This window comes from Saimiri boliviensis, chromosome 3 (assembly GCF_048565385.1).
Source record: "Saimiri boliviensis isolate mSaiBol1 chromosome 3, mSaiBol1.pri, whole genome shotgun sequence".
NCBI classification, from domain to species: Eukaryota; Metazoa; Chordata; class Mammalia; order Primates; family Cebidae; genus Saimiri; species Saimiri boliviensis.
The window spans coordinates 2,182,835-2,201,564 of record NC_133451.1 but is presented as its reverse complement, the minus strand read 5'-3'; the positions used below and the strand labels follow the sequence as shown (position 1 = coordinate 2,201,564).

Sequence of the window (18,730 nt, the reverse complement as noted above, 5' to 3'; positions counted from 1 at the left end):
CTTATCCAGAGCTCCAAATGTGCCGCTGTAGGAGTCTTCCTGTACCTCAAATGAGAAAGTTATAATATTGGCTGCTTTGGTAAATATACATCTCATAGACTGGTATCATTTAAATATGCTGGAACATATAATATTTAATGTTATATGATCTGAGACTATAGTTTTATTTAAAGGCAAACTCCTTATTTTTGTGTAACACAATTCAGAGCAGTCACTTTAGGATTTTGTTTGTCTATTAATTTATAAGCCCTCTCCCCATCCTTTTATGAATCTCCCTCCATGTCTAAAATGTTCTGTTAGAAAAACTTATCTGTTTAGCAAATATCGTGTTTACTTTTTAGAAAGCATTTTCTCATGTGTATCACAGATAATTACAGTCGTCTTTCCCCCAGTTTTTGAATGAAGAAACTAACACTGAAGGGGTGAAGTGGCCTCCTAGGCTCATAGGGTGATTCAGAATCCAGGCCCAGTACTCCTTCCACAGTACCAAGGTGCCACACATTAGTTGTCTTGTGGATTTTCCACCCTTCTGGGAGAATGCCAAAGCGTCTTTGCCTTGGGGTGTCATGTACTCAGGCAACTCCTGCCCCTCTTCCTTTTGCCCCAGAGGCTTGGATTCCAGACTCACTGGTGCAAGACTGCCCAGTGAGGCTGGAGGAGGGGAGGGCTTGACAGAAACGATGCCTGAGGGAAAGAGCGGGGGAGGCAGGAAGCATGGCCCAGCACTGACTGACAGCTTTTAACATGCTTTTGAGAGATCCAAATTGCAATTGAGCTTGCAGGCCCTTCTTTATAGCTATTCGAAATCTGCTCCTTTAATATGACACCTACAGAGACGGGCCACGTGGGACTTGGGTTCATTTAGGCTGCCTTATCAAAGGTTCTAAGTTCTGGAGAATGATGGAGAGTCACTTTGGTCCTCAGCTCTATAATTTGAGAGGAGATTATACTACTATTACTCATTTGAACTTAAGTACCTTGTCAAAGCAGGAGAAACAACTATTGGTTTTTCTTGGGATGATCGACCAACCTGTTTCTCTTCAGTTGCTGATTTTGTAGGGCTGGATCCCAGAATTGCTGCATGGCTTATAGATCCTAGTGATGCCGCACCCTCTTTTGAAGATTTAGTGGAAAAATACTGTGACAAATCCATTACGGTTAAAGTGAGCAGCACATATGGAAATTCCTCAAGAAACATTGTGGTGAGTTGTTTACGGTTTTATCAATCTGAATTCATACTATTATTTCTGGAAGGTTTTTTGATTTTATTGATAGCCTAATAGTAAAAAGAACATTGTCAACATTCATTTTCTTTTTTTTTTTTTTTTTTTTTTTTTTGAGACGGAGTTTCGCTGTTGTTACCCGGGCTGGAGTGCAATGGCGCGATCTCTGCTCACCGCAACCTCCGCCTCCTGGGTTCAGGCAATTCTCCTGCCTCAACCTCCTGAGTAGCTGGGATTACAGGCACACGCCACCATGCCCAGCTAATTTTTTTGTATTTTTAGTAGAGACGGGGTTTCACTATGTTGACCGGGATGGTCTCGATCTCTTGACCTCGTGATCCACCCGCCTCGGCCTCCCAAAGTGCTGGGATTACAGGCTTGAGCCACCGTGCCCGGCAACATTCATTTTCACTTACTGAGCTATTCAGCACAAAGAGTTGTGACCTTGCTGTTTCTGGTGGAGGATGTTGGATAAGAATGGGTGATGGCTATTCTTCCATGGAACCTGTTCCAGAAATCTGTCCATAGTGCGACTCTTTCAGACAAGTCTCTGGTGTCAGTGTTACCTGCTCCATGAACAGAAAGCCACTCATCAGTAAATTCTTAGTGCTTGTGATATGGCCACAGTGCCTGAGTCCTGGGATGGCCCCTCCTCAGTCTGCGTGGAGAGAATGGTCAGAAGTGCCCTGGGTCTGAGGCTGGGCGCAGTGGCTCACACCTGTAATCTCAGCACTTTGGGAGGCCAGGGTGGGTGGATCACTTGAGGCCAGGAGTTCAAGACTCAACCTAGCCAACCTGGCAAAACCTCCTCTCTCCTAAAAATACAAAAATAAGCCAAGCATGGCAGTGCGTGCCTGTAGTCCCAGCCACTCGGGGGGCTGAGGCAGGAGAATTGCTTGAATCTGGAGGTGAAGGTTGCAGTGAGCCGAGATCATGCCACTGCACTCCAGCCTGAGTAACAGAGTAAGACTTTGTCTCTAAAAAATAAAAGAACTGTTTTGAGCCTCTCTCCAGGCCCTTCCTGGCTAGAGATGCCCCTGGTTATCAGGAAGCACCATCCGGAGAAACAGTGGCACTCACAACTTCTAGAATTGTGCCTGGAACCCAGACAGAGACCTCTCAGCAGGCCCCAGAGGAGCGGTGTCTAGTAGTGGCAGTGTGGCCACAGTTGGGGCCACTCTGTTGAGGCTTTCTAGTTAGCTGTCAGTGAACAGTTACATGGTAAAATCACTGCTGGAGGAACACACAGGCTACTGAGCTAGCTCGATCAATCAGAGCAAAGCCAGAGGTGACGTGAGCCTGTGCCTGTGCGAGGCAGCAAGCTGGGGCTAAGAGGTGATGTGAGCCTATGCTGAGCCCCGGGCACTGAGCTGGGGATAAGAGGTGATGTGAGCCCGTGCTGAGCCCCGGGCACTGAGCTGGGGCTAAGAGGTGATGTGAGCCTATACTGAGCCCCGGGCACTGAGCTGGGGGTAAGAGGTGATGTGAGCCCGTGCTGTGTGCTGGGCACTGAGCTGGGGGTAAGAGGTGATGTGAGCCCGTGCTGAGCGCCAGGCACTGAGCTGGGGGTAAGAGATGATGTGAGCCCGTGCTGTGTGCTGGGCACTGAGCTGTGGGTAAGAGGTGATGTGAGCCCGTGCTGAGCGCCAGGCACTGAGCTGGGGGTAAGAGATGATGTGAGCCCGTGCTGAGCACCAGGCACTGAGCTGAGGGTAAGAGATGATGTGAGCCTGTGCTGAGTGCCAGGCACTGACCTGGGGGTAAGAGGTGAAGTGAGCCCGTGCTGAGCACCGGGCACTGAGCTGGGATAAGAGGTGATGTGAGCCCATGCTGAGCGCTGTGCACTGAGCTGGGGGTAAGAGGTGATGTGAGCCTGTGCTGAGTGCCAGGCACTGAGCTGGGGGGGTAAGAGGTGATGTGAGCCCGTGCTGAGTGCCAGGCACTGAGCTGGGGCTAAGAGGTGACGTGAGCCCGTGCTGACTGCCAGGCACTGAACTGGGGGCAAGAGGTGATGTGAGCCCGTACCATGTGCTGGACACTGAGCTGGGGGTAAGAGGTGATGTGAGCCTATGCTGAGCGCCGGGCACTGAGCTGGGGGTAAGAGGAGACGTGATCCCATGACGTGTGCTGGGCACTGAACTGGGGGTAAGAGGTGATGTGAGCCCGTGCCATGTGCTGGGCACTGAGCTGGGGTAAGAGGTGATGTGAGCCCGTGCTGAGTGCTGGGCACTGAGCTGGGGGTAAGAGGTGATGTGAGCCCGTGCCATTTGCTGGGCACTGAGCTGGGGGTAAGAAGTAATGTGATCCTGTGCCGTGTGCCAGGCACTGAGCTGGGAATAAGAGGTGATGCAAGCCCATGCCAGGCACTGGGCACTGAACTGGGGATATTTGATCATGTACTTTATCCTCACAGATCATCTATGATGTGAAGATTTGTACCAGTAGGGGTTTGGAAATGCACTCTCCCTTAATATAAAAAGAGAATAATCAGAAGGATATGGGGTAACTCACAGAATCAGAGGAAAAGCAGTACCAGGCCTTGGGAAGAACAGGAGCCAGGCGGCCCTGGGACCCAGGGAGCTGGAACCAGTAGGCATGTTGGCAGCACTGAGCCATGACCTTTTCTCTGTTCAAAAGTCGTACTTTCAGCACTTGGACAGGGTTTTCTTTCCCTCTCTTGTAACATTTTCTACACCCCACCAGGGAGGCAGGGCTTCTTGATTATATTCCTACCCAGAATCCATGCCGTCAGGCAGGGATACTTCTCCAAACACAAGCTGACATAGTAGGAAGAAATAGTTGTCCATCTCAGAATTACCAGTTCTAGTTTACAGACGAGGAAACTGAGGTGTAGAAAGGTGCATGTGCCTTGCTCAGGGTCAAATTAAGGCCAGGGTTCAACTCATCCACACTCCAGGGAGAAAAGAGGGAGCCTCCGATGCAGTTCTGTTTGTGTCTCATCGGCCAGATATGTGTAGTTGAGCCATGCAGTGCACGGACGAGGGTGGGAAATGGAAGTCCAGCCATTAATCTACACGATCACAGGTTAATCAACACCCTGCTCCCCAGAGAGGTGGAGAATTCTGCCAGGTGGTGCCAAGAACTTGACATGGAGGGGCTCTTCTACAGGATGTTCTCCTGACATTCACAGGAGAGCCACAACCAGGTTGACTGGAGAACAGTGCCAGGGCGTGTGGGGCCAGCCACTGGTCCAGTGGGATGTTCACTCTAATCTTGAGCCTTTAGCAGAAAACTGAGTCTGAGTGGGCTGGAGTTGGGGGGTTTGTTTGGCAGGATGGGATGTTGAAGAACATGTCCTGGGGCTCCATGCTAGGGGAAGGAGAATGAGACTCTGTATTGAGGGGCTCATCTCATCCCATCTCCCTCTTGGTCAGTCAAACACAGACCTGTGTTTGTCATCTCCCAGGGCCTCTGTGTGCATCTCCTGGGCTGAGAATGGAGGGGCAAGTGGAATGTGGCAGCAGCCGTATGTGGGTGCAGGGCGGCAAGGCTGATAGAATGGAGCTGTGGACCCGAGAGAGGCCAGGTCTGCATTCTCCTCTCCCTACTACCGTTTAATCCTTGCACCTGAGGCACTAGGCCTCTTTGTGGTTCTGTTTCTCGATTTGTAAAATAAGGAAATACCCTAGGTTGGGAGGAAGCGTCCACCTATGGATAGCCTGTGCTTGCACGGTAGAAGTAGTTTCTATGTAGATGGGGCTTTGTCCAGTCGAGGTATTGGGTGACACACCACCACATACATGACATCTGCCACTGAAAGCCTCATGGGATTTTCCTAGGAAAAATTGTTCAAGTCATGCCAGTTACAGACTGTGATGAGCACTGCCACAAAGTTTATCTGATTTTTAAAAACACTTTTGCTCTTTTAAAGAATCAGAACATACGTGAGAACCTGAAGATACTCTACAGACTTACGATGGACCTTTGTGCTAAACTGAAGGCAAGGCATTTTATTACAATTTCTGTCTGACAGAGGCTCACAGGAGATGTCTTTTCATTCACACCTGTTCTCCCAGGGAGCAATGCTGCACTGTGTTTGAATGTGAAAGAAAGGAAACCTTGAGTTCTGAGAACAAGTTAACCTGTGCATCACTCAGAAAAGGGTAGTCTAGAATGAGAAGATGTGAAGTTTTAAAAATGCTTTCTGTAGGTTAAAAACAATTGAAATATTTTTTAAAGCCTTCTCTTTAAGTGAGATATTTCCAATGCCATAGTTACTGTAAAAGCTGAGCATTAATTTTGATTAATTGTGGGATGGACATAGCTTCTCTCAACCAGAGTCTTCCTGGGAAGCAGACAGCCACTTCAGTGAACGCCCAAGAAGAGCTGAATGGAGGGGTATCTGGTGGTGAGGGAGTGCGAAGAGCAGCAGCCAGGAGAGCCTCCAGGGACAGGCAGGAACTCAGCCTGTTTCCCTCCCTCCTGCCCTCATTGCCCTACTGGTGCCCAATCTGAGAGCAGATGAGTGGCCCAGGCGAGGTGGCCTGGAGGGGCCTGCCCTGCCTTATGGGCAGGGGCAGGGGAGAGAATGAGTCTACAGGGGCAAGAGGGAACATGAGGGCAAGAGTCGGAGGATGGAGCCTGGGACTCTCTCATGGCAGCAGGAAAAATAAAAGTGATGAGACTCATGAAGAGCACAGGAGGACACAGATAAATAGAGATTCCGTGCTCTCAGGAGGTGGCCTGGAATAAAGATTTTATGTTCCCCAAATTAACATTCACATAGTGGCAGTGAAAAACCAATGCGAATTATTGTCAAATTTGGGGAATTCAGTAAGCCTATTCTGAAATTAATGGAAGACTAAAAGTCCACAAATGCTTAAATCAATCTGAAAAATGAAAAAAAGTAAAGAAAATTGAGGATGGGCTTGGCCCATCAGATATTTCTTATGTCTTTTTTTCCACTTCTAATGTTTGACTTGAACCTATCTATATTTCTAAATATCTCTACCAGATCTTGGTAATAAAATGGCCTTAGGAAGAGCAAGCAAGAGGAGTCGAGGTTGTGGGAGACCAAACATGCCCGTGACAGGACTCGCCTCAGTTCTAGCTCAACAGAATTAAGTAGGCTTTTCGGTTGGGCGCAGTGGCTCACGCCTGCAATCCCAGCACTTTGGGAGGCCGAGGTGGGCAGATCAGCTGAGGTCAGGAGTTTAAGACCAGCCTGGCCAACGTCGTGAGATTCCGTCTCTACCAAAAAAAAAAAAAAAATTAGCCTGGCATGGTGCAGGGGTGCCTATGCTCCCAGCTACTCAGGAGGCTCAGGCAAGAAAATTGCTTAAACTGGGGAGGTAGAGGTTGCAGTGAGCCAAGATCGCACCACTGCACTCCAGCCTAGCCTATAGAGCAAGACTGTGTCTCCAAAAAAAAAAAAAAAGGCTTTTCAATAAAATGCAGATATGATAATATTTAAATTGACATTGATGTTACTTCTTCCTATTAAACAGGATTATGGTTTATGGCAACTGTTTTGTACTTTGGAGCTTCCTCTGATACCAATTTTGGCAGGTAAGTTACCATAAAGATGAAGTACAGTCATTTTTCTAGAGGATTCTTCACATTGTTTGTAATGAATATTTCTCTGTAACTGACTTAGAAGTAGACAGTATGTCTCATGGCACTGGAGAGGTAGCAAGCCTGTTATTTTCCCTTTCTGTAATGAGAGGTTGGACTGCATTCCCTCTTGGCGTGGAAAGACTGGAGGCTCTGACATTTTGGTAATAGGGGATCCCTGCTGTGCTGTCTGGCCCAGGAGGAGTAGACTTCTTTAGATGTTTTACATGCTAATGGTTGCCTCTTCTTCTGGTTTGCTATCCTTATGCCTTGAGAACCTTCCTGCAAGAACTGCTGCAGGGCTCTCTTCTGCCTTTGCCTTTGACGCAGGTCCTGATGGGTACCACGTCAGCCAGGGAGCATTCATAGTATGGGAAGGGCCAGCCTGGCTAGTGTGGTCCCCATGCCCACTCCCACTTCAAAGCCCAGCTCTGTCAATGCGCCCATTTGCCTGTATGACACAGGGATCCTGACAGATCCTGTTGAGAGGTTGGCATGCAGCAGGTACTGAGTCAATGGCAGTTGCAGTCCCTCATCAGGGAGCAAAGCATTTTGGTGTTTAGTAAAAGGATTCATTAATGCAAGTATGATCTGGTTTGGGTTTTGAATCGCAGTGATGGAAAGCCACCCCATTCAGGTGAACAAAGAAGAGATGGAGAAGACATCCTCACTTCTTGGGGTAAGTAATTGTTTCAGACGGTTTGTACTTGTCATCTCTTCCCTACATGGGAGAGTTGTTCCCGGTGGCAGGTCGAGAGTAGATTCTACTTTTCTTCTCTTTCTTGTTTGATGTTGACAGTGTGTCTTCCTCTTTCTGACTCCTGCTGGGGAGAACAAGGCATTGAAAAGACTTAACATTGCATCTAGTGCATGTGTGTCGGGGAGTTCTTTAATATAGCCTCATAATCCTTCTCAAAAGTTAAGTTTTTCTTACAGGGACATTGCTCCCTGTAGTTCGGTGAAAGAAATCTTGGGTTTCTTGAAAACTAAAAATACAGAGAGATGTGTAAAGATGGATGAAAAAATACATAACCGTGCTCTACTTCAATTTTCATAAAGAATACACATGTAGGTAGAGAGTGGAAAAATAGAGACTGGGAAGGGTGAGCAATGGGGAGGGGAGGAGGGAGAGAAACGGGTTAAAGGGGACAAACATACAGTGAAATAAAAGGAAGAAATTCAGTGTTTGGTAGCAGGGTAGGATGTATCAAATGATGGACACTCTGGATACCCTCACTTGACCACTGCACATCATATACACGTCATACATTTTCCCATGTACCTCGTACATCAGCACAAATTTTTTAAAAAGACTAAACTACATGGCAGGATCATCTTTAAAATAAAATGTTCAAAGGAAACCCCAATATAACCATCGCCTAGCTCAAAGCACTGGATTCCAGAGCCCTTGGTGCTTTTCCTGTCAGAACCCCTTTCCCTCTGCCAAAAGTAACTGCAACCCTGAGTTCTGTAGCCTTTTCATTGTTGCTCTTCTTTCTAGCTTCCCCACTTCAAAGCCTAAACAACATAGTTTAGCTTTGCTTTTGAACTGTAAGTAAATCGGTGGTTTACATGTGGCCTTTCACTCAGCCTTCTGCATCTCAGTTCCATCTGTATTTCTGTGTGTCACTTGTGCTGTGGAGTTTTCCGTTGTGGACTGTGCTGCCCTTGGTGTCTCTGTCCCACTGCCAGTAAGCATCTGGTTGTTTCCATGTGGCAATCATTACAAACCAACGCTGTACCTCTGAATGTGTCCCCTATGCCCTTGGGTTATGAGGTGACTGATGCTGCTGGGACACAGGGAAGATGTCGCTGAGTTTTATTCAGTGATGCCCAGCAGCTCTCCAGAGTTTCACCCATGAGAATGCACACGGGATCCTGTTCTTGCACATCCCCACTTCCTCTGGCTGCATCAGACTTTTAAGTTGTAGCCATTTTGGTAAGACTATAATGATATCTCATGATGAATTTTGTTTTATTTTCCTGATTACTAATGTCAGCCAAGAAGAGGTGAAAGACCAGACTGCAAAGCAGTTGGACGAGGCATTTATTGGGGTCTTAGGAACTGCAATTCAGGAGAGGCACATATTGATGTGTTCTGAAGAGAGGAAGGGAAGCAGAGATTTTTCAAAGGAAGCTAAAGTGATTACACAAGTTGTTGTAAAAATATCGTTGGTGGAGGTGATTGGCTTAGCACATGAGTCCATTGAGCTCATTGGTTGTTGCTCTTCAGGAGTTGCAGCACTGGCAAAATCTAGCTGTTTTCCAGGATGTTGTGGTCATTGTAGTTTGGCCCAGTTCAGAGGTTCAAGGCAAGTCCTTGTTTTTTTATTTTTGTTTTGCAGCATTGCAGGTTGTGCAGGTAGTTCTTAGAACAGGTGTCCCCAAACTTTTTACACGGGGCCAGTTCACTGTCCCTCAGACCGTTGGAGGGCCGCCACATCCTGTGCTCCTCCCACAGACCACCAATGAAAGAGGTGCCCCTTCCTGAAGTGCGGCGGGGGGGCGGATAAATGGCCTCAGGGGGCTGCATGAGGCCCATGGGCCGTAGTTTGGGGACGCCTGTCTTAGAATGACCTCCTGACTCCATTTTAGAGCCCTGGACCAGAATGATACCATTTTGTATGTCACATGTTACATTCCTCCCTTTTGCTCAAAATCTGACAAGAGGAAGCATCGCTGATCAGTTGTTAGTTGGTCAGTCATAAATTTGTTAATCTCTTTTCCCCAGAACTAGAACTGCCTGTTTCGAGAATGTCTTATCTCACAGAGGGAGTTGTTGAAAGTCAGTGTGCAATATGGGTTCAGAGATTAGTGAACTTTGAGTAATAAGAGAGCCATTTTAATAAGGAGGACTGCATTATTATGTGGTGATTAGCTGTATATCTGAAGAGACATACATTTTAGTGACATGTCTAAATGTCATTCCTCAGTCGTCTTTTCTGAAATAGATAATGAGATTTCAGAGACCACATAGAATGCAATTGTGTTTCTTTTGTAAGAAGCTTTCTTAGCCAGATAAGAAAATTACAGAGAGAGAGTCCCTCCTTGCTCTTGGAGTAGAAAGAATAAGACAAGGTTAGAAGGACCTTGATTCTGAGGCTTATTTCTGGAGCCTTTGAGTTTTCAGAAGCACTCAGCATGCCAAATCACCATGTTTGGGGGATCATCTGCCCCTCAACATTCCCTTGTCTGAAACTCCCATAGAGGTTTCACCCAGTAACAGCTGTGTTGATGGATGTGGAGAGAAAAATTGATTTAGCTGGGGGCAAAAGATCTTATTAAACCAGTCTCCCATTTCTGAGAATTAGTTCAATTAAACAGTTGTGTCATTTCAGAAGACGGCATTGCGGACAGGCTCTCAAATGGAAGAAAAAGGTTAATGTTGGGAACATTGTTTAAAAAGGTTTTCTTGGAGTGTGGAAGACAGTCAGTTGAGGTGTCTACATGTTAGACTTGAACCTGCTCATGACTCTTGGGGAACCATGAGAAAAATAGAAGGCCCCCGCAAGTCGAGAGTCAAATACATATTAAACCAGTTTTTAAATTAGTATTTCTTCTCCTGATTTAAAGGACTTACATCTCCACTAGACCACAGAGTAGAGTTTCTTTTTTTCTTTCTTTCTTTTTTTTTTTTTTTTTTTTTTTTTTTTTTGGTAAATTCCACAGGGAATCCAAAGCAGGCAGTTTGAAGATGCAAAGGATTTTAGGCCAGATTTTTGTTGTTTAATTTCATCAAGAGAATTTCTAAGGCTAGCCATGACACTATTATGTGTCTTTTTTTAATTTTGAATTTATTTTATTTTATTTTTGAGATGGAGTTTCACTCTTGTCACCCAGGGTGGAGTGCAATGTGATCTTGGCTCACTGCAACCTCTGACTCCCAGTTGAAAGTGATTCTCCTGCCTCAGCCTCCCAAGTAACTGGGATTACAGGTGCCCATGAACATGCCCGGCTAATTTTGTATTAGCCATGATCCACCCACCGTGGCCCCCCAAAGTGCTGAGATTATAGGCGTGAGCCACTGCATCTGGCCTTTTAAAAAATTTTTTAAGAGAGTCTTACTCTGTCACCCAGGCTGAAGTGCAGTGGCACGATCCTGGCTCACTGCAACCTCAGCCTCCGAAGTTGAAAGCAATTCTCCTGCCTCAGCCTCCCAAGTAGCTGGGATTACAGGTGCCCACCACCATGCCCAGCTAATTTTGTATTTTCAGTAGAGACAGGGTTTCACCATGTTGGCCAGACTGGTCTCTAACTCCTGACCTCAGGTGATTCACCCACCTCAACCTCCCAAAGTGCCGGGATTACAGCATGAGCCACTGCACCCAGCCTAAGTTTTGTTTTTAGAGACAGGGTCTTGCTCTGTCAACCAGGCTGGCATGCAGTGCTGCTGTAACAGCTCACTGCAGCCTCAGACTCCTGGGCTCAAGCAATCCTCCTTCCTCAGTTTCCCTAGTAGCTGGGATTACAGATACCATGCCACTATGCCTGGCTAATTTTATGTTTTTCTATTTTTTTATTATTTTTATTATTTCTATTTTTTATTTTTTTGAGACGGAGTTTCGCTCTTGTTACCCAGGGTGGAGTGCAATGGCACGATCTTGGCTCACTGCAACCTCCGCCTCCTGGGTTCAGGCAGTTCTCCTGCTTCAGCCTCCTGAGTAGCTGGGATTACAGGCACGTGCCACCATGCCCAGCTAATTTTTTGTATTTTTAGTAGAGACGGGGTTTCACCATGTTGACCAGGATGGTCTCAATCTCTTGACCTCGTGATCCACCCACCTTGGCCTCCCAAAGTGCTGGGATTACAGGCTTGAGCCACTGTACCCGGCCCTATTTTTTTATTTTTTAAGATAAGTATGTTGCCCAGGCCGGTCTTGAACACCTGGGCTCAAGTGATCCTCCTACCTCAGCCTCCTAAAATGCTGGGATTACAGGTGTGACCCACCATACCCAGCCTATTATGTGTCTTCCTTAAAAAATTTGATCCTCCCGTAAGTACAAATAAAGCAACTGTTTAGAATGAGAGATATCTAAAATATTTTATGGGAGTTTTTCTAATTTAAAGATCCACTGTTCGACTACTGATGGTTAGAATTTCCAATGATATGCTTATTCCAGTAGCAACTCAATCCAGTAAGCCGCCTCTTCATGGAAAGCCCAGGAGGTGATTTTCCAGGTTTCGAATAAGTTTTTAACATGTAAGCAAGAGAGTACAGAGCATGACAGCGGGCGGGAGGGGTCGGAGTAGGAGATGTTTCTGGGTTTTTTTTTTTTGGTTTTTCTCTAGTTGAGAGTGTCTGAGTTAATCTGGCATTGTTATCTCTGGAATCTTTTAGATTCCCTGGACTCTTTTAGATGCCTCAAGATATCAAAGTAAAGTGGATGTCCCACTCAGGCTGTTTAATCTTTCCTGTGAGCCCTTCTAATTGTCTGGTGGAAAACAAGTTTTGGGAGATCAGAAATTCCCAGACTGGCCATTCTAATTACAAATCACTTTCAGTGATGTTGGCTCAAGAAATAAATTTATAAGATAAAAGATCATAATTTTTGTACAGAAAATCATAAATTCTAGAAGACAGTGACTTAGCACCTATACTCTCAGAAGCAGAAGTCTCCATCAGTACTTACTAAAAACGGGAAAATTCCTCTGTCAACAGCCAGCAGCAAAGGACAGACACTCAGTAAAGGTCTGAACCTCAGCTGAGGTGGGGTGTTCGGGGAAATAAGAGGATTCGCCACCAGGGTCCAGGGCCTTCAGGGAGGTGATAGGACACAAGAGGTTCTTGCAAGTGCAGTGCGCAAACCTGTGGCAGTGCCAGAATGCAGAGCTTTGTGTCCTACCTGTGACACCTTTTAATGTCAACCAAGAAGAGGCAAAAAACTAGACTGAAGACCAGTAAGACAAGGCATTTATTGGGTCTTAGGAATTGCAGTTCGGGGGGCACATCTAGCTAAAGGCCAAATTGTGTTCCAAAGAGAGGAAGGGGAGCAGAGATTTTTAAAACGAAGCTAAGGGTGAATACACAAGTTGTTGTGAAAGAATTGTCATTGGTGGAGGCGACTGGCTTAGTACATGAGTCCGCTGAGCTCACTGGTTGTTGCTCTTCAGGTGCTGCAGCACTGGTAAAATCCAGCTGTGTTCCAGAATGTTGTGGTCATTGCAGTTTGGCCCAGTTCAGAGGTTCAATGCAAGTTCCTGTTTTTTTTGTTTTTGTTTTTCAGGGTTTCAGGTCATGCAGGTAGTACTTAGAATGGCTTCTTGGCTCTACTCCAGAGCTCTGGACCAGCGTGCTGTCATTTTTTATGTCAATTTCACACTAATGGGGTTGATTAGCTTTTCATAGCATCATTAGCCATTAGGAATTTCTTTTGTAAAGGATCTGCTCAAGTCTTTTGCCCATTTTTATATTTTTTCTTACTGATATATAGGATATCTTGATGTATTCTGGATACAAGCCTGTTTCCCATACCTTCTGCTTCTGTCTTGTTCTGTGATGCTGGATCACTTTTCTAGTCCTAATATTGCTGGAGAATTGATTCTTACCCTCCCATTATTTTTACTTCTTTCAGTTTTCTTACCTTTGGGGGAGGAGGCTTCTGTGAACCTAAGTATTTCACCATGAGGCAAAATATATATTTTTTATTTGTTATTTTATTTTTTTGTAGAGATGAGGTCTTACTATGTTGCTCAAGCTGGTCTCAAACCCTTAGGCTCAAAGAGACCCACCTGCCTCGGCCTCCCAAAGTGCTGGGATCACAGATGTGAGCCACCACTCCCAGCCAAAATATGTATTTTTATGCTTATTTTGATAAATGATAGGTTATTTATTACTCTATTAAGAGCCTTCTTTGGGAACTGTATGTGTGTGTGTGTGTGTGTGTGTGTGTGTGTTGAGACAGGGTCTCACTGTCACACAGGCTGGAGTGCAATGGCACAGTTATAACTCACTGCAACCGTGAACTCTCAGTCTCATACAGTCCTCCCACCTCAGCCTTCCAAATAGCTAGGACGGCGTGCACCACCATGCCTGACTAACTTTTTTTTTTTTTTAAGAGATGGAGTCGTGCTATGTTACCCAGGCTGGTCTCAAACTCCTGGCCTCAAGTGATCCTCCTGCCTCAGCCTCCCAAAGGGCTGGTATGATAGTTATAAGCCACCATGCCCATATTGCTGTTGGGAATTGCTTGATGAACAAACTAAATAATTTTAAATTCTGAAAGCTATGAATGAGATTAATTGTGTGTATCGTGTTTTCAGGCTCGTCTCAAGGAATTGGAACAAGAAGCTCATTTTGTTGCAGGAGAACAGTTTCTTATAATGAGCAATAATCAGCTTCGAGAGGTAAAGCTGAATTCTGGTTCTTTCATAAAATGTATTTCTATTCAGGAGTTAAAGGGAGATTTATATTGAATTTATAAAAATTTTATGTCAACTATCTGAAAAGTATAAAAGTTTTTCATGTTGTCTCACAAGTGATGAACACATTGAGATTTATTACTTCAAACGCCTTAAATCAAAGAAAAATACTAAATGAGAATTTAAGTGTGTTGTAACGTCTGTTTGGGTGTGTCTTCTCTGGCTGGTGGCATGAACTCTGCTATAGTAAAGTTCTGTTTCTCTCAATGTGAGATTCCCTCACCACGTGTGTATTGCTTTGTTGAAGATCCTCTTTGGCAAGTTAAAGCTGCACCTGCTGAGTCCAAGGAACAGTTTCCCCAGAACGGGGCTGCAGAAATACCCGTCCACATCAGAAGCAGTGGTAAGCTTTCAGAGTCATCCTCTTTCTTTTCAGAGTGACAGCATGTTTGCACCACATGTGTGCTGACTTTTGACCTACCCGAGTCTCTCAGGCCATTCCCCTCATGCTGGCAGCAGTTTCCGCAGAAGCGGAGCTCCCCACACCAAGGCTGCTTTTCTTGCTATGGACCAAGGAGAGAGAGGCAGACAGTACACTCTTGCAGAAGCCATTAATTGACTTTACTTCCTGAAAAGTGTAATTTGGTGGAGGTCTATTCTTAAAACCACATTCTTGACAATGCAGTCACAACCTCTTCACTTCATGTCCCCAAGAGGAACTAGAAATGTGTCATCAGTCTTCTTCTTTCCCCAGATTTATTTTAGAGAATTTTACCTACCCCTTTCTTAGGAGGAATCCATTTTTTTAAAGACAAGAAGTAGTGAGATTCTCTTGTGTTGGAGTGGGAGAGTATACATCGATGTCTAGAATCCAGTGAGTGCTTTTACTGAACAGACACAGGGTGGAGGTCAGTAAATAAGCGAATTCATGTTATTGTGAATATTGGTTATGGTGGTGAGAACCAGCTTTTGAGGCTCCAGTTTGTGCTTTCTGTGCTCTGTCCAGCTTTTGACTTCGTAGCAGAGGAAGGTTTCTTTGTAAGATGTCTCCTCTGGCCCCATTCCCTCTCCAGCACTGCCTTCCTCCAGTCTCCACCCTGTGAAGGTGTCTTAGAGTACAGGCCCTCATGGAGTCTGAGCTCACTGACTGTGCCTGCACTTGGCCTTTGCTGGTTCTATGGGCATTACTGGGTGAATAATGGACTCCTGCAGAGGATGCTCCACTGGAGGGACTTGGAACTACCCTCTTCCAAATCTTCTTCTTCAAGCCTTCTCCACCTCAGTGAAGGGCCCATCCTCCTTCCAGGTCCTCTGGAGCCAGTGCAGACTAGTGAGTCAGAGCAGGGGCATTGGAGTCACCACTGGCTGGCATGGTTTGCTTGCCCTGGTTTGGGCAACATTAAGACATTACTCAATTGCTCTGTGCCTCAGTTTTCTGATATATAAAAGAAAGGTAATAGTACTTTCCCTACTGGAATCTTGTTAGGATTGTGTGTGTGTGTGTGTGTGTGTGTGTGTGTGTGTGTGTGTGTGTGTTTAACAGCACTTAGGACTGCACCTGACGTAAAAGCTCTCAAAAGAGCAATATACGTTGGCCACTTCAAGAAAAATCCTGTGAGTCGTCCTTGACTTTCCTTCCACCTCCACCCACAGTGAGTGTAACAGTCTCTACCCACAAAATAGGTCCTGAGTGTGCCTCCTTTTCCCCGTCCTCCTGTCTCCACCATAAACCTTTCTCACTTAGATCCCTTCAACCACTCTTGCCCCTGCTGCTCAACCCTCACACCCAGACAGAGTGATCCTTTAAAAGCATTGGGAAATCACATTACTGCCCTCCAACTTCCAGTAGCTTCTGTTGCACTTAGCATCAGATCTGAGCTGCAGAACGTATCCCCAGGCCCATGCTCTGGCTCTGCCTTCCTGGCCCAGCACCTCCTCTTTCTCCTGACTCCAGAGCCTGCTGAACTGCTCTGCACCAGCTCTTCCCTGTCCTCCCGGACTTGTGCCACACATTTTTCCTGCTTGCTTCTGAGTGTCAGCTTAAACATTGCTTTTAGGAGACCTTCTTTGTTCACCCAGACTATAGTAAGGCCCCAGTCACAGCTGTTTCTTCACCTTGAGTTATTTTCTGCACACAGCTCACCACTACCCAAAGTTTATCTTAGGTGTGTGTTTGCTTTTTCCATTAGAATGTAAGTTGTGCAGATCAAAGACTTCAGTTTATTTCCAGAACCAACACTGCCTAAAACCAGCGCCTGGTGCTGAACTCAGCATCTGTGGTGTGTTCATGGAGTGCTGGGTCAGCAGGTGGCTCCTGGAAACCACATCTGCTTTGCTGCAGGGACTAAGGCTTGAGTCTCAACATCACACAACAGACATGGGCAGCATGCCCCAGAGCTCCAGCAGGGGGCACTGCCTGAGCAAGCCACGCGTCCCTCACCTGCACCTGAGTTCACCTCTGTCCTGGCACCAGCTGGCACTGTTGCCCTTCCCTTTGCAGCTCCCTTCCCTCTCCAGACAACCACAGTTCAAGAAAGGAAGCATCACTCTCTTCTGGTACTGATGTGCTCTCTTGTAGGAATTGCTTTCATGAGGAGCTCATTCTTCTCCCACGAAGACATGATTAGCACAAATTGTATTAGCCTCATTCTTTTTTTTTTTTTTTTTTTTGAGACGGGGTCTTGCTCTGTCACCCAGGCTGCAGTGCAGTGGCGGGATCTCGGCTCACCGCAGTCTCCACCTCCCAGGTTGAAGCAATTCTCCTGCCTTAGCCTCCTGAGTAGCTGGGACTTCAAGTACACACCACAAATTTTTGTATTTTTATTAGAAACGGGATTTCACCATGTTGTTCAGGCTGGACTTGAACTCCTGACCTCGTGATATGCCCGCCTCGGCCTCCCAAAGTGCTGGGATTACAGGTGTGAGTGCCACTGTGCCTGGCCAGCCTCACTCTTTTATTTAACTGAGTAAGTCAGGTTGTTTATTAGTGCATGTAAAAAGATCAGCTTGTGACAGGTACATGGCCAAATGCAATATTCAGATTCTTTCTCATGACTTCTCTCCATCCTTCCTGCCCCCTTCCCGGAGGCCTTGGTGAGTGTCGTGGCTCCTCCCACCCCGGCACCTGTCCCTCCCTGCCCTTTTCCTCCATGAATCCGCGTTTGATGGTTTCCTAGGTGTCACACACAGATTTGCTGCTGCTCAGCTCCCCAGCCTAGATGAAGCCCCAACAGTGCACAACTTTATCTGTGCCTGGGATATTCCCAGTGCTTAGTATAATGCCTGGGGCATGGTGGATGCTCACGAAATCACCAATGAACCCCTCAAGTTTTGAGGTGTACTATTTTTTTCTCATTGTTTAACTCCACATATTTTCTCATTTCTGTTATGATTATTTGACCATTGAGTTCTTTGGAAGTATGTCTTAACATTTCCAAATGTGTGTGGGATTCCCAGCTAGTTTTTGTTACTGATTTCTAATTTTTTTTTTTTTTTTTTTTTTTTTGAGACTGAGTTTTTGCTCTTGTTGCCCAGGCTGGAGTGCGGTGGCACGATCTCAGCTCATTGCAACCTCCTCCTCCTGGGTTCAAGTGATTCTCCTGTCTCAGCCTTCTGAGTAGCTGGGATTACAGGTGCCTGCCACCACACCCAGCTAATTTTTGTATTTTTAATAGAGACGAGGTTTCACCATGTTGTCCAGGCTGGTCTCAAACTCCTGACCTCAGGCGATCCTCCCACCTCGGCCTCCCAAAGTGCTGGGATTACAGGTGTGAGCCACCGTGCCTGGCCTTGATTTCTAAATTAGATGAAGTGTGGTAAGAGAACATGATCTATGCAATGTCAGTTCTTTGACACTCACCTCAGGGTTCTCAGATGCTCCACATGGGCTGAAGCAGGATATGTGCAGGATAGTTTCGAGTCCTGTGGTGCCAAGCTGATCCACTCACTTCTGCTGGGGAATAGTGGGAATTCCCTCCCCTCAGTAGGCACGCGACGAGTGGGGAACAAGGGTTCCTTCCTAACGCACTGAAGGAAGCTTTGGTGTTTTTTCTGCAGTGAAGTCACATGTTCTCAGAGCATCATAGGGAGTTCAAACTCTGGGAAAGTGGTCCAGTCTTGGGGTCAGGATTCCTGGACCAGCCACTCATCATCTCTGGAAGTGGCTTCTGAGACCCCTCGACGAACTGAAGTGATGGGGTCTCCAGGTCTTGTGCATGCACTGACCCCACTGCCTGGCATCCAGTATGTGGGATGCAGCAATGAGCATAACAGATACCCTTCCTGTTTTATTCAGCAAACACTGCTGTGGCCCTGGCTCTGCGTTAGGCACCGTTTATGGTTTGGTAGGGAAAAGGTCTTTATCATCATGGACTGTGTATTCCAGTGAGGAACTATAGTAGGGTTCTCTGGAGAAACAGAACCAGCATGACACATACAGATACAGATACAGATACAGATACAAATACAGACACAGGTGATAGGTATTTGAGAAGGGATTGTCAGGGATGTTGGTTAACATAGTTTTGGGGGCTGTGAAGTCCCACGATAGGCCATCTGCAAGCTGGAGACCCAG

The 18,730-nt window shown here is 46.2% G+C and overlaps 1 protein-coding gene across 1 annotated transcript in view; it reads left to right on the top strand.

The window, feature by feature from the left end:
- The window catches only part of POLN (DNA polymerase nu), a 157,144-nt gene that overhangs the window by 45,445 nt on the left and 92,969 nt on the right, over positions 1-18,730 (top strand). The window contains 6 exon segments of the mRNA XM_039468501.2: positions 1,045-1,202; positions 5,116-5,184; positions 6,692-6,752; positions 7,412-7,476; positions 14,059-14,142; positions 14,465-14,560. Coding sequence (XP_039324435.2) covers positions 1,045-1,202; positions 5,116-5,184; positions 6,692-6,752; positions 7,412-7,476; positions 14,059-14,142; positions 14,465-14,560 — 533 coding nt within the window.